Consider the following 15,673-nt stretch of genomic DNA (forward strand, 5'->3'; position numbering starts at 1 on the left):
AAGCTTCATCTGGGAACAAAACCCACTAAACCATTCAATTTCAATTGCATTGCATAAATCTTAGCAAACCTACACAATGGTATTCAATTGAAACCAAGATATTGAATTTTTACAAGCTTTATATCCATCCATATAATTCTGACCAGAAATGCATGCAACATGATTCATCAACCATCCATCTTGTTCTAATTTTCTACATCTAAGTAAACGCCCGCCATTCTTCTGCCATCAACGCCTCCCGNAAACATATATCATATAAAAGGTTTTTCTTCCCACACAGCAGAATGGTCTAGACTCACTCACTACTATAAAAACAGACAGACAGACAGAGAGATCGTGTATATATATCATCCCAATCCTACATCACGTTGACTAACCTGAGCTTGAAGTCTGCTTTGACTTTGACTCACTACCGTTTTCTGAAATTAACAAACGTGGAGGACCTAAATTCGATCCATTTTCCTTAAAAGGCTCATCTTTAGAGGTAACCTGTGGTGCTTGTTTCTGAAGCATCTCCACTCGCTTTAAAGATGGAACCTCACCTTTACAGTACCTTCGCCATATATCCCGATAAGCAGACTCTAACCCAATCATGAATTTGGATCCATTGCACAGAGGGGACTTGGACATAAGGTTCCGCAGATCCATTCTCAGATTTGAAAGTGCCATAACATCAGAAGCCAATTCTAGCGCCAATCGGATATACTCATCTTCACTCTTGGCAACCAAGTGTTCTAATCCTGCAATGACAAGTTAACCAATCAAAATGAATACCTTGCCAGTAAGTAATAATAGACATCATATTACTGTTAACTTTCATTTCCTTTTACATTTCCAATTTGCACTTTTACTATGAATTCTATCACCTACATCAGGGAATGTGGACTCTTTTACAAAGGTGCCATTCGAAGGGCAACAGTTCATAGGAGTACCAATGAAACCTTGATAGGATAACAAAGGTCAAGCTTGTCGTATACTATGTTACTACCAAGTAGTAGCTGATGTAACTTCTAGAATGCACCTAAAGATGGCTGCCTTCAACCAATGTTTAATAAAAGATCCATTAAAAATGAAAGATATGAAACACTAATCATCAATTAAACCCCACTGAGAATACATGGTGTTTAGCCAATCAAATATATGAAATCCATTTATATCTAAAATAACCGAACGTAAAAGATGATGCCGGTGATTTAGAAACAAATACACTGTTGAAATCATATCTCGTGTACAAATATAAGTTAAACACACAGTTTATAAAAGTGTATTTCATATGAACCTGCTCCAACGAAAAGCAACACTTAAATACTAATCCTCCTGATGTCCCTAAAAACTAAAAAGTTTGATTGGACAGAGTTCAAGAGGTATTTGACTATACTCACACAAAAGCACCTTCAATAATTACAACCAAAGAGGAATCCCATGGACTAAAATCAATACCATGTGTGATGATTCAAGGGATAAGAACATCATTTTATCTTGAAAATTTGCCAAAAAGAGACATGTTGCCATTAATTTGGGATGTCCCATATGAGAATTGTTGCAATTCTTGAGACCGACAGAGCACTTATAATGTTCAAAACACTTTTGAAAAGATGGTTCATTGATCAATTGCTGAAAGTCTGTCTATTCACCCTTTTCTTTGTGCAAGAAGGCAGAATCTGCGAATATGGAGTGAATCAATGTTTTCAACAGGGATCACCTTCCCCTAAACCAATTTTTAGGATGAATTGGTGATAGCATTTGGGATTTTCATGGTGTCTACCTATTAGAGCACCCCACATAGTCCTCCAACCACATGCAGGTCCCCATCCCACTTCACACCCATTCCATCATTAACAGTGTTGAGCAACTACCATCACAATCTATAAGTTATGTCTAACTAAGGTTGATTCCTATACAACTCATGCCAGAAATTAAAAACATTATGCAATAATACAGTATATAAACCCCACTAACCACAAAAATACTTTGGTCAAAGTTCTAGGACTAAATATAATTGCAGGGGCCTAACCACACTCGATCATCCCTCATCTGTAGGATCAGAGAATATCCATGTAGAAAGAGAGACAATCATTGAACTACAAACCTAGAAAGAGAGACAATCATTGAACTACAAACCTTACTAATCATCCAGAAAAATCAGCAAGAATTGTATTAAATAACAATGCGAAATCAAGTCAACTTACCAACTGCAGTTAAAAGGCTCACACCAACGTTATGTGCATGTACTGAGCCACCCATGGTGACACATGGAACTCCCATATAAAGGGATTCACATGTGGTGGTAGTTCCAGCATATGGAAAAGTATCCAAGCTACATAACAAGAAAAAAAGATAAGAGGTTAGATAATGGTAGACAGTACAAAACGAGATTCAGATACACTATTTCGTGAGTGGAAGAGAAGTGAAGGGAAGGGAGAAAATCAATAAAATCAAGTAGAGAAATCTCGGAGAAAACACGTTATGAGGAATTAGAGAGGAGATGAAATTATTCACTTCCTTCTCTCCCTCTTTTTACAACCAAATAGAGACAAAAAAAAAAGGCTCTTAATTTCTCTCCCCTGTCACTTAAGGGGAGTTTCGTACAAGTAAAAGGGAATTAAAGAGATGGAACCATTCCTATATTTGGTTAGTATTGGAAACAAGGGATCAGAGATCTTTCCCATTCCATTCTCTTAATTCACCAAAAAACGGAAAGAAACGAAAAGAAACATTGAAATGAAAAGAAAACAATTCCCTTTCTCATCTCCAATTCTTCCCGAGAAACATGAAAAGGCGGAAAAAACTAGGAATAGATACTTCATACTTGAGGTCACATGCAAACTGCATTCCACCATAAACTTTCTCAGGTTAATCCCTGTTGGTATTGCACAGCTTAAAGAAATTCATTTCTCCCAGTCCATGGCCTTTCTCTGAGTTTCCATTCTTAGGGGCCGTTTACTAAATGCTTACGGGGTAAGCGCTTACTGATATCACTTACCTTACTGTCTGAGCATGACAAGGACTCAGAATATTACCCAATAAGAGGCATAACATGAACCGAAAGTCTTACCCGGTAAGTGAGGAAAAAGACTTACCAGGTAAGCGCTTACCGAGTTTAAGACGCTTACCAACAATCCATTTTTATGGCCGAGAATGTTACATGATAAGGTAAGTGATTGTAATTTCTCTTACCAGTAAGTGTTTGGTAAACGGCCCCTTAGTGATTCCATCAACCAAGCATCCCCTCATTTGATATTTTTTCATTACCTCCCTAACTTCATCGTCAAACAGGAACACAATTTTTTTTGCAGTAAACAAATAAAGTCGGCATGCAGAATCAAGCTTATACACATCAACAGTTTTACCAGTGAATAGTCGTTCAGGATTATAGAAATAACAGTGCTGGTATTTTGCGAAGCTGGTTTCTATATTTTAGCAATGACGATCTTCAATTAAACACAAAATCCCCTACCAATACTTCCTAGTGCAAGGATTCCTAAGGACCTACGCTTTAAAAGTCAAATAAACAATTCCCCGTGCAGACTCAAATATATATAGAGTGATTGGTTCACAAGCAGTATTTGTCTAATGACAAATCACATCTCCTTAGTATCACAAAACCGACTGTGATTGGAAAATCCAACAGCTGGAAATAGTTCTTGCAGCAGCAAGTTTTATTTCAGCTGTTTGACAATTGACTACCTGATTGGTAGCATGTGTTTGTGGCTTACCCAGCACTGCCTATAAGAAACCCACACGAGAAGTAATGCCTAAAGAAGAGTTCCCCACAACAAGCCCCAAAATGGGTCCTACTGCTGGACCCTACATTGTGTGGGGGGAGGCATCTTCCTGGAGCATCGATCACCATGTTGGATAAATCAAATGCTACTATGCCATATATAGATATCTATATATAAGTGCATACATTAAATCCACTAAGAAAACAATTCTTATTTGTTCAAAATTTGGTCCATGTTAAATCCCAAAATGCTTAGGTTGAAAGAGGGGGAATAATTAACTGGTTTTCACACTTCAGAGATGAAAAAGAGGGCCCACGTAGCACTTAATCTACTGCCAAATGCATAATAAACTTTGACTTCATCGCAAAAGGCATTCTTTTGAATGCCCACAACAATGAAATTCTAGAAGTCAATCTATATCCAGTGACCCTACAAATATTCATTTCACTTGAAACAAGTTCATATGCATGTAACTTTTTCCCCCAATAAACCTATGCTATATAAGTGTGCCAATATGCAAATATATAGTTTGTTGAAATAGAAACTAAATACGTACGGCATAGCACAAGAAAATAACCAAAAAAAATACTATATAACATCACAGCATACTGGAAACAAAGTATTCAAGAGATTCTTGCTCAAGTTAATTTTTCTCTTCTTAATTTGGTGGGGGGATGCATTATAAGTACATGCAGTACTTATCTCAACATGCTAGAAATAACAGAACGAAGGCATAGAAAAACTTTATAATGAATGTCAAGGGCCAAGTGATACAAGCATGTTATCTCTTCTAAACTTATTCATCAGAATGCATGAAAAAGAATTGAATAATTTATATGGAGACAGCTTTACCTAATGTCCATAAGAGAATATGCTTGCATATGGTCATGGTTCAGTAGAATCAAGGGCAAAAGATCAACACGTAATGATTCCAAACCCAACTGCTCCAATGTTGAGAGAAATCTCTGTCTTACACTATCACAGCAGAAAGGCTTGCACTTCACAATAAGCCGAGAATTTGGAACTGCGCATAAAATTTTGGCCCAAACTTGAAGCACTTTCGGAGTTATCTGATATAATGTACCCAAAGTAAGATTTTCATGAGTCAAGAGATGTCCCTGGTTTGTCAATGGAAATAAAAAATATGCAAAAAAATTCTTATACCTTCGCTAAATTGTTGAAACTACCAAATGTAATAAAGCCATTGGAAAGAGCAGGTGCTGGTGATGCAGGACCAGCCTCAGGAGATGGTGTATAACAAAGAAAGCACTCTGGTAGCCGAACTAGGTCCTCAACATGCCTGACAGCAATACATACTTCCATAGAGTTCAGTATCCCATATTTAAAAAAAGAACTTACTATATCAGGGCATAATAATTTAAAAGAACACTAAAAATGTACTTCTGCTTTGTATCAGGAGGGTCAGCCAGGGCATCAGTGATTCGATAGTCAATAGTAGGCAAACCAGTGGTATTTGGGTACCCAATCCAAGTCACCTATCAGTAAACAAAGCCAAAAGATGTAAGCATCATGTTGAATATAGAATATTTGCTTTAATCATGTTTTGTTGATGTATTATAAAGAATTCTTCTACTTCATAAATAATAAACGATCACATGAAGTGATTTTATATAAGCAAACACAATAATCATAAGAATACATATTTTACAATGCCAAAGCAAGGTGCTCCAAGTAAATGGCTACTGCACTTCATTAAAAATATATGAACTCATGTGTAAATGTGTATGCATAATCTGTGATAGATCTTTCTGACGTGTTATCAAGAATAGAATAATCATCTTGATGAGGTCATCATCATAATCATACCTGAAGAGGTGCAGGCCGGCAAGCCATCATACCCAGCTTATTATTAGCAGTATGACCAGTAAGTTCCACCAAAATATCAACTTTATCTTCTCGAACCATGCTTGCAACCTTCTTCTCATCAATTCCATAGATATCTCTCCATATGCCACCTCTTTTTAAAACTCTATCCCTGAACTTAATAGTTTTTGCATCTGCCTGCAACATGTACAAAAGATATAATTACAGTGACCTTTTCCAAATAAAAAAAACATTAGGTGCTTAAATGGCATGTAGACAAACACCTACCTTAACAACCGCCGAGTAAACGACTACTTTATACTTAACATAGTCGTGATAGATAAGAGGTGCTTCAATGAAATACGATACGGAGTGCGTAAAATAATCAGGAGACACATATCCAATTACAAGTGGTCTTTCTGGATCTTTTGGATTGTCCCATGTAGTATATTGAGGATATAATCTCATGAAGCGCCGGCCCCAGTCCCTGCAAGCATATAAGTCATCCAAAAAAATTACAAAAAATCCAAAGCTTAACATGGAACAGCATGGCTGATGATGTAAAAAACCCATAGTTTTTTGTTAATTTGGGAAGAAACAAACTAAACAAATGATTTCTTAGACTGCACAAGTGGAAGTCCCCATGGTGATCAGAATTGTCAAGATAAAAAAAAGACAACTATCATTCTGTAAGATTAAAATCTAAACTAGAGGAGTTGGATCCCCTGGTCCACTATAAAGTTTGCGCACAACATTCTTAACCTGGGCAGTTCCTCAGTACTCCTTTATAAGGGTGGGAGGATTGTATACTTGTATTATGGAACAACAAAAGGAATCCAAGGATTTCTATCTCTGGGATCAACCTTCGGTTGCAAAGATACCTATGTATAAGAGGATGTTCTCTAAATTTAACCCGATCAACTGATCACCTAAAAGTAACCTTTTGAGTTGCCCAAGGCTCATCTATTTGATCAAACAACCATCACAAGTAATGATGATGGATGTTTGTTCTTATGTTTGTTTTTTAATTTCAAGCGTCAACATACATTATGTCCTAATCTATATTGAAGTGGTAAATTTTTGAGTGAGGAACTACTTTCTTGAGTCTCTGTGATAGCATCATCTTTGACAATTTTAACTTGGGATGTGTACATGGCCTGCAGGCTCAAAATCTTGAAGTATGGAGTCCAATGCAAAATCTCAACCTCAAACTCATGCTCCAACACTAACCAAGACTCGGACATTATGAACTCAAGTCATAGTAAAGCTTAACATCAAGTATTGTTCCAAGTCTATCATGCTCTACAGATAAACACTAAGAACACCGAATAAAAACATATCACTAGCATTGGTGTTGTTAAAGTCATAATTAGGCTAAAACACCATCCCATCTGCAGCCACTCTAAAGGACTCCTAACCTTCTATCCATGGTTTTAAATAAGAGTAGAAGTGTAYGCCTTGAGGCATGTCCAGAACTGCTTTTCAGGCTACGCCTCACATCGATGAAGCGCCCTTGAGGCATATGTGTGATGAATTTTGCAACTTTCAAGGGTTTTTTGGGCACAGATCGGAAGGGGTATGTGTGTTATAATAGGCCTCCAAAAGCTTTTAGCAAAGAATGAAGCATATAAGCAAGAAATGAACACAAATATCGTCTCCAGAAGTCCCAAAAATTGCCTCTCCAAGCTGGAAGTAGACAAATGATCCCAATAAAAAGAAAGGAGAAGAAGAAAGGGATAATATGGGGAAAATTTCGAATGGGAAGAGATGGCTTAATGCTGCTACCTTGCTAAGAGCCCACTAGATAATTCAAATACTTAATTATTAAAACAAACAACACTCACATCTCACCAAAACATTATGCTCATTACAGGCAAAACGAACACAACCATCGTTGACCATGATTGGACTAAAATAAAATTAAACACATCAAACCACAAATTTAATGAATTTAGTTATCTTCTCAAGACTTATAACTAGTAATTTTAAGATTTTTATGGCTTTCATAGTTTGATATGGAATTATGCGTTGTTTTGTTTTTTTTCTCGAGGCTTACGCCTCGGGGTTTTCGTCTTCTAAAACCTTGCTTCTATCACATGCAACTATAATACATCTCCCATCTGCCAAGAAAGCAAGAAGAACCAGAGCAAGAAGAACCAGCCACCAAGCAACTGGGAATTAACTAAAGTAAATGTTAACCATTGGTTCAATGTTTGTATGTACCTGCTACATCCACTAATGGGGACCCATGTTTCACGATATTTGAGCATGATAGCCAACATGCAGCTCTCTGGTGATGCAATGACAAAGTTATCAAAAGAGCCTCTAGGATGAACCTAACTTGTAGTATTTCTAAGATTCATGTTGAAACCATATGAATGTAGACCCAAACAAGAAGTCATACACAGTATATGTTGCAAAGAAACCCCTTTGCTTATGCATGTAAAATGGCAGTATTATTTTGATTAACCTTCTTTATTTAACACATGCAAAGAATATGCATTCCACATATGTAGTGGTTAAAAGCACCTGTGAGCTTCAAATAGTTTCTCATCTGTTCCCTCGTTAATGTAGTTCATCGCAAGTAATCGATTCTGCACAAATAGTCAACGTACAGCAATAAGAAGAACGTAGAATTGAGCTCACTATGAGGTAAAAGAATCTCTAATCATCTTCATACAATGGGTTGATTCAGATAAAATCAACAAAATTATGCATTGAACTAAAAGATATACAACTAACATGTACCAAAATTACGGTCTGCCTGATGTGTAGTAAGTGAAGTTAATAAAAGAAACACTGACACTGTTTGAGCTAAATAAACTCATATAAATCTGCATCTTTTTAATTCTATGGTACAATCTCCCTCGCTAACAGTGAAAAGAAAAGCCTTTCAATATTTAACATTAGGATATTGTTTTGTCTGGTATAATAGTGGAATAAACCTATGTTCAGCTTTACAAAAAAGATCATTATTGCAAAAGATAAAGCCTCTGCATCATGCTCAAGCCAAAATGAATACACCAGCATAATTTTTTAAAATTTAAAACCTATTCTGTCTAAAAAGATTCAGATTGCTACCAAGCTAGAAATGGAATAGTAGAAATTGTTCATAATTGTTTATTTGATAGAGAAAGCTTAGAAACTTCACTCAGAAACAAGGCTGTTTACAATGCTGAACACCCCTAGATTGTAGAAATTTGATCCCCGGACAAGATATTATCCTTCAATAGGTTATAAGCCACTTTTATTCGTTTATTTCAATTTGGTTACTAATTGTAAAAAGAACCCATTCGTCATGTGTTTTAAAAAAAAGGAAGTAAGCATCATCCAAGGGAAATTAGTTTAATTCAAATGTTGATATGAAGCTACAACTGAAGCATTTGAGGGACCAATTGATGATAATTTCGTTAATGAGAAGTTGAGTTTTTCCTCATGTATAATTATTGCACACTAGAACAAACAAAACAAAATTGAAGCTTATTGGAATGTTGCACATACAGAAAGTTCACTTACCCTCTTCAAAGTGCCAACATAATCTTCGCCATAAAGTTAGAAATATACACAGACTGGTTTTTCTTTAGATTTAGTAAGAGCAATATGGCAACAAATTTAAGGGTTGTTTGTTTCCCTTTTAATGAACCATTTGGAGAATTCAATCACTTAATTTCTTCAGAGGTCTATTAAATAAGAGTATCTGTTTCACCATCTAAATGAGGCATGGTGATCTAGCTTTCTCCTAGAGATTTATACATACAAGCAAATTTAACCAATAAGAGCAAGTGTAGTTTTGTATTTGACACATACTTTTTCCTCCTTGATACAAAGTAAACCCTTAAGTTATATTTTTTCTATTTTGATTTTTGTCTTTATTTTTCTTCTGTTTCATGTTTTACCTTTTTGTTTTCCATCTTCTCTTTTTATTTTTATTAACTTTGGTTTTTATGTTATTGTGTTATTACTTCTATATAACTTGTTAATAATTATGTGTTTAAGCTTTTTGGAATGAAATACTTTATATTTATGCTATAGTCAAACTAATATACACATAAATAATTATTATTTCAGCTTTTAAACTAATGTAATTGTTATTTTCATTTAAAATTTCCTATATGTTACTTATACCAACATCCAAGAATTTCGATGTAACAATTATTTTACTTTTACATAAGTTAAGAATGACACTACATATACCAACATTCGAGAATTTGTGGCACCATTTCATGGTACAATGCATTAGTTTCATATATTATTAAGCAGTGATGTAATAAGATTATTCAACATTTATCAGTAACAATTATCAAACAACATTGTTTAAAAATAGTTTAGAGCTTTGAGTTAGTAAATTTCTATTATTAAGATGTTTCATACAGAATACCCACCGAACGATATTTGTCATCCAACACCAATTCTGTACATAGCATCTAAGCTGTTCAAAACTAATCATCTAGCACTTCTTCATTCAGTTTTACTACACACAGTCTAAGATCATATGGTTGGTACTCTAGAACAGTAAGTACTGATTGATGATTATCAGAAGCCCTTATGTCCTCCTATGCGGTTACTATGAACTTACTTTTGGCACCTCCATATATACCAGGTGTACATCTGCTTTCTCAATAATGTAGCAAATTTCTATACACTCAATATGTCTATGACATCACTTCTGTCCTCCTATTTCTAGTCAGATCCTGATCTTACATTTTTTCCATCTTGAGTATGATCTGATTAATATGCAAGCTATTATTACCACAACTCCTGTCCATGGTTTCTTTTTGTAGAAAAAGATGTGAGCTAATATTGTCTCTCCTCATAATTACCTTCTCTTCTCCAAAAGAAAAGGAAAACAGTAAGATTCGGGCTAGCATCTGTGGTTGTCATGTATTTACTCATACACACTTGCATGGCTCATCTCAGCTCCCATCGGAGCAGCATAGTGTTTCCCACAATACTGCCAAAAGTTACAACTATGCACAGTAATGGATCGAGACTCCCAATTAAATCTCCATTTTAAAAAGTTAAAACAGCAACCCTAGTCGCCATCTTTATATCTGGTTTACATGTAAGTTTTAGGGAACCCTAGGAGAGCCGCCGACTCCAACTAGTCCATGTATGATCCATAAAGATCATCCCCATTAAGGCAAGATCATCCCATTAAGTTACAACTATGCACAGTAATGAATCCAGACTTGCATTATATCTCCATTTAAAGAAGTTAGAATGATCATCGCCATTAAGTAAAAATCATGTATACTCCTTTTTTATTGCACTCCGGTGAGTTATCCCATAAACCTGAATGAACTATGAACTAGCAAAATATTCACAAGTATATAATGTTACCTGGCCTGCATTGCGAGAATCTAGGTCTATCTTAAGGCACTGCTCATATGCTTCAATAGCCAAAGATATACTCCCAGCATCTCTGTAAAGAACCCCTACAAGTAAAAATTTGTAGTAAATAATGCATAATATAATAAATATCGAAGAAAGTAAAAAAAATACATATTAAAAAACAAAGCTGGTATGTTGGCCGCTAGTAGCCTGTCAAACTCTATAAAATTAACGGTATCCAGATACACAGTGGCTTGGTATGATCAGAAAGTGTATTTCACACAATTGATTTGCACTCCTAACTGTAACATAAATAACACAACCAAGTTTTCCTACAAGATCCCTGTTGAGTAATTTATTATGTCGGTAATTGCAACGAGCAAAAAGACCATCTAATTTCTACCGAAACTTTCATAACAAAGCATCCAACCACATATTTTAAGAAATGGAATGAACCCAAGCTGAAAAATTATTCTACCAAAGCTCTGTACAAGAACGACTACAATCTGATAAGATAGTTAACTATTACAATGTAAGATTATGTTGGAACAAAACCTAATTACTGAATTAATAAGTAAACATAGGATCAGAGAAGACCTCCTCAAGCTCATGCAACAGAGTTTACTACAGAAGAGGCAAGAGAGAGGGGGAGAGAGAGAGGGGGAGACCTAAATTATTGTAAGCTTCCGCATAAGTGGGATTGGCCACAATTGCTTTCTCTATCATGCTAGCGGCAGCATCCATCTTACCCTGTATATTATTAAAATGCAATCAATTAATAACTGAAGCATATCATCTTGTTAGACACTAACAGATTAAATTGTACCTGCACCGTGTAGACTACTCCAAGGTTGTTCAACGACTGGGAGAAATTGGGTTTAATTGACAAAGCCAACTTCAAAGAGTAACAAAAAAACATTAAAAAGTTAGACCAACATGCACACGACATGTAACAAGCATACTTGCGATTGCAAGAGGAATTACCTGATAACAGTCTACAGCTTTATCAAGGTTGTCACGATCTTTATAAATAACTCCAAGATTATTGCATGCCTCTGCACAATGGGGATTGAAGTGGAAAGCAAGTTCATAGAATACAATTGCCTGCACAGAAATGGGAGCTTACTACAATTTCTATGCTTTAACACTGGAGGAAGTAAATGATTTGCACCAAGGAAGAAACGATCAGAACGAACTTTTACAGAAACCAACACAAACGCACTCACAGATTTAAGGAATGATAGACAAACTAGACGACAAAGAAAATTGATTAAAGATAAAAAGGTCGGTGACTGGGTCTGCCCGTTAAACAGAAACAAAAACACACACAGACAGATGGGAGAAGATGAGGGGGAAAACACAAACAAACCCATCAACTTACCATTTCAAACTTCAGCATTTCCCCATAAGCAACCCCCAGATTGTACATGGCATCTGCGTAATGCCAGTTATAGTACAGAGCTCTTTTGTAATATGCCACGCCTTGGTTAATATCTCCTTCCAATTTGACCTGAAAAGATACCATGAGTATAAAGAATAACTAAAAGAAGAAGAAGAAGAATTGAAGCATGTGATGTGATCAATAATCTTATGATGCCTTTATTTCCTTCTGTCGCCTTTTAACTTGTAAGAAGGAAGTTTTTTACACCATTTGATTGCATAAAGTGAGATTTATAAATGTAACATTCACCCTGTTCCATTCTCCAATTTGCTATACATTGTGCAAAAGCAACCTCTAACCAAAAAAAATTCAGCTTCAATGAATGCTCACAGTTGTATAGGAAGATCAGACTTGTCAAAATTATAGTCTTGCTTACTAGCATACAATACATAAAAAATGTGCCGGATTTATATATCAAAGAAGAGCATTGAACAAAAATCAATGATGTGCTAATTAATTTCTGGACATGGCACAGGAACAGGTAAGATATTGTGAGAGTTTTCAAACTTTAGCCTACAAAACAGTTAAAACCTCACTTGGTCGTAATTTAAACCACCCCCACCCTTGGACCCGCAAAATTACCTTTGTGCCTAAATCTGTCAAAGCAATTGCCATGTTATTCTTAGCAATCTCAAAGTTTGGCGACACAGCCAGACACCTGAGAAAATACAAGAAAACCACAAGAACAATTAGCAAAAGAGAATAATGGTTACCCCACTGGGCAATGATAAATTATTATTCATTACCTCTCATAACAAGCAATAGCTGACTCCAAATCTCCACGGTTTTTATAAATTACACCCATGTTACAATATGCTTCAGCGTACATTGGCCTCTCCAAAGCAGCCTTCTCATAGCAATTAAGTGCTGTATCATATTGCATCATTTCTGAATATACAACGCCAAGGTTGTAATATGCAGGCTGCCCAGGAAAAACCAGGAACATCAGCATTGAGAATACATTAAATGGAAAGAAATCTTCTCAAGATGTACAAGGAACATGAAATTACAGCATAGTGAGGATCAATCTTGATAGCATCATAATACTTCTGAATTCCCTCCTGGGTGTTGCCAGCAAGCTTTAAACTGGTTCCAATATCTGTTAGCACAATGGACAGGCATTCTGCTGCTGGCTTGTATGATGGATCTGCCTCCAGAGCCTTACGGTACGACTGCATGAGCGAATAGCAAACTTAATATATAACATTTGGCCAGTAATAAAAGCAGTGAACTATAAGTCACGAGTGTGATTCACATGAAATGGTTCCTACAGGATCCACATGATGCAACTGAGAAAAAGAATAGTCTGATTACTAATGCAAAGCATGAATGACGATTTGGATGAAAAATAGTGTAACAGGCCCATGCAAAGGACAGATGTAGGCTAAGCAAGGTTGACTTAGACAAAATAACTTCTTCAAACTATAAAAGTATACATTTGTACATCAAAAAAATATTGTTCCAGAAAAAAGAAGTGTTGAACTGGATATAAATTAAAAAATCACTCAACGAACTGGATGATCTCACCAAAAGGTGGTGTCACATGTTTACAGAAGGATGGTGTCACTCGACAACCCTGGTTTCAAATCTGTGTTGTCTACCTTTCATATTTATTATTCTAAGTCTTGTGTAGCCATAAAATGAATTATTTACGTTAAGAAGATGGAAGACTAAGCATACAACTTGTGAGAAAGTGGCAGCTATCATGTAATTTTTCACAAGGAAAAAACTAATAAATGAGAACAGTTTTAAACATAAAATATCTTGATGACTGAAGCTCTCGCTACTTAGTTGACAAAACACGAAGTTTACAAGGTAATATCTTTTTAAGTTAAGCTGAGGAACGGTAAGGTCAATATCAAGGGGAAACAAACTACATGGAATGAATCCCTACTTGGATCACCATGGCTCAAAGAATAAGGAACAGCATTTTAGGGAAAAAGTAGCACTAGTTGATCAGTAAAATAGGTTCAGATTCCTGTATGTGTTCTATTGTGTGACCTAAAATCATGGGCACATTTGAAGATTGCTTACAGGGAAACAAGTAACAATCTAACCGAACACATAAAAATCTAATCTCCAGTCGATTAACCATGACATCACCAGAACTTTAGTTTGGCTAGCTTGATATATCTCATTAATGCTGCATTCTTTGAACTTCAGATATCACCTTCTAAAGATCTCAATTTTAGCTACACTACTGGCTCTCTCATAAATTAAAGAAGATAGCATTACTTGACATGATACAGGTACATGACACTATTATTTGGTTAGTTGCACAGACAAAAAATGTGGAGGACATATACATTGATACGCATGAGTGACTTCTGAATGACTGCCACATGAACTTTTAATATGTAGAAGATATATAGAGGTTGCAATCAGGTGTGTAAGATTGGTCTCCCCAGACTATCATGTAAGGAATCCATTACTCAAAAACGAAGACTGTTTGTCAAAATAAAAAATCCATCAAATGAATATAACCAAGATTTTAACAGCATATAAAATCATTAGAATAACGAATGCTTCTCTTCATATAGTAACAGTATTAAGATCGACACAACCATACCTCAGCAGCCTCCACCAATCGACCTTCATCTTTATACAAGATACCACAGTGGGTGAGTGCACATGCATTTTGTGGGTCTAACTTGACAGCTTCAGAAAAGCTCTCAAAAGACTGTCTTCCCATATTTTGCATCTGTAAGCAAATTCCTTTGCCGATATGGGCCTCAACATTTCCATTATCTTTCTCTAGTACACTTTCATATATAACAAGAGCTTCCACGAATTTGTTTCTGGAGCGAAGAACATTGGCATAACCAAGTGCATCCTTCCCCTCGTAACTCTTTTCTATTGGATTAGCAGATGCCATTGAATTGTTGACACCTAAGGACGGCTCGACTGCTTTCAGGAAACCATTATCTTCAATTCGACCCTTCTCTTTCCCTCCTCCAACGTCCTTCTCTGTCAATGCCATAGTGGTATAGCTACAAACTCAGATACCTGAACCAATCGCAAAAAGTAAAACATCGTTGGTTTAGAAACTAAGTATAGAGCGCTCGTATGCCACAAAGAATCATAGAGATAGTGAGATACCAAAGAGCCTTTGGCCTAGTGATATATGGGTACCGGTAAAGCCAGCCTCTTAGAAGGTCTGGGATTCAAAACCTCACCAAAGATGAGAAGGGTGTGTGAGTTCATTTGCCGTGTATAAATATTATATACTTCAAATAAATCATACAGATTTAACTACCCCCCACAAACCTTATGTACTTCAAAAAAATCATATAGATTTAACTACCCCCACAAACAACCTTCTTCATGCTTGATTCCTGCCCCCCCCCCCCCC

At 36.1% G+C, this 15,673-nt stretch overlaps 1 protein-coding gene across 6 annotated transcripts in view; it reads right to left on the minus strand.

Annotated features, from left to right (window-relative positions):
- Positions 1–244: 244 nt before the first annotated feature.
- LOC112506565 (probable UDP-N-acetylglucosamine--peptide N-acetylglucosaminyltransferase SPINDLY) overlaps positions 245–15,673 on the minus strand; it is a 16,414-nt gene continuing 985 nt past the window's right edge. For 4 of the 6 annotated variants that reach the window (XM_025110702.1, XM_025110701.1, XM_025110699.1 and 1 more), the window contains 17 exons: positions 14,891–15,327; positions 13,332–13,493; positions 13,068–13,243; positions 12,904–12,979; positions 12,262–12,390; positions 11,865–11,984; positions 11,707–11,775; positions 11,549–11,630; positions 10,890–10,984; positions 8,079–8,143; positions 5,838–6,036; positions 5,553–5,747; positions 5,127–5,221; positions 4,890–5,025; positions 4,578–4,795; positions 2,190–2,317; positions 245–740 (listed from right to left, as the gene is read on the minus strand). In XM_025110702.1, coding sequence (XP_024966470.1) covers positions 373–740; positions 2,190–2,317; positions 4,578–4,795; positions 4,890–5,025; positions 5,127–5,221; positions 5,553–5,747; positions 5,838–6,036; positions 8,079–8,143; positions 10,890–10,984; positions 11,549–11,630; positions 11,707–11,775; positions 11,865–11,984; positions 12,262–12,390; positions 12,904–12,979; positions 13,068–13,243; positions 13,332–13,493; positions 14,891–15,301 — 2,724 coding nt within the window. In that variant the 5' untranslated portion in view covers positions 15,302–15,327 and the 3' untranslated portion in view covers positions 245–372. The other 2 variants (XM_025110703.1, XM_025110704.1) reach the window with 2 other exon arrangements.

This window comes from Cynara cardunculus (assembly GCF_001531365.2).
Source record: "Cynara cardunculus var. scolymus isolate 2C chromosome LG 2, CcrdV1, whole genome shotgun sequence".
NCBI lineage: Eukaryota > Viridiplantae > Streptophyta > Magnoliopsida > Asterales > Asteraceae > Cynara > Cynara cardunculus.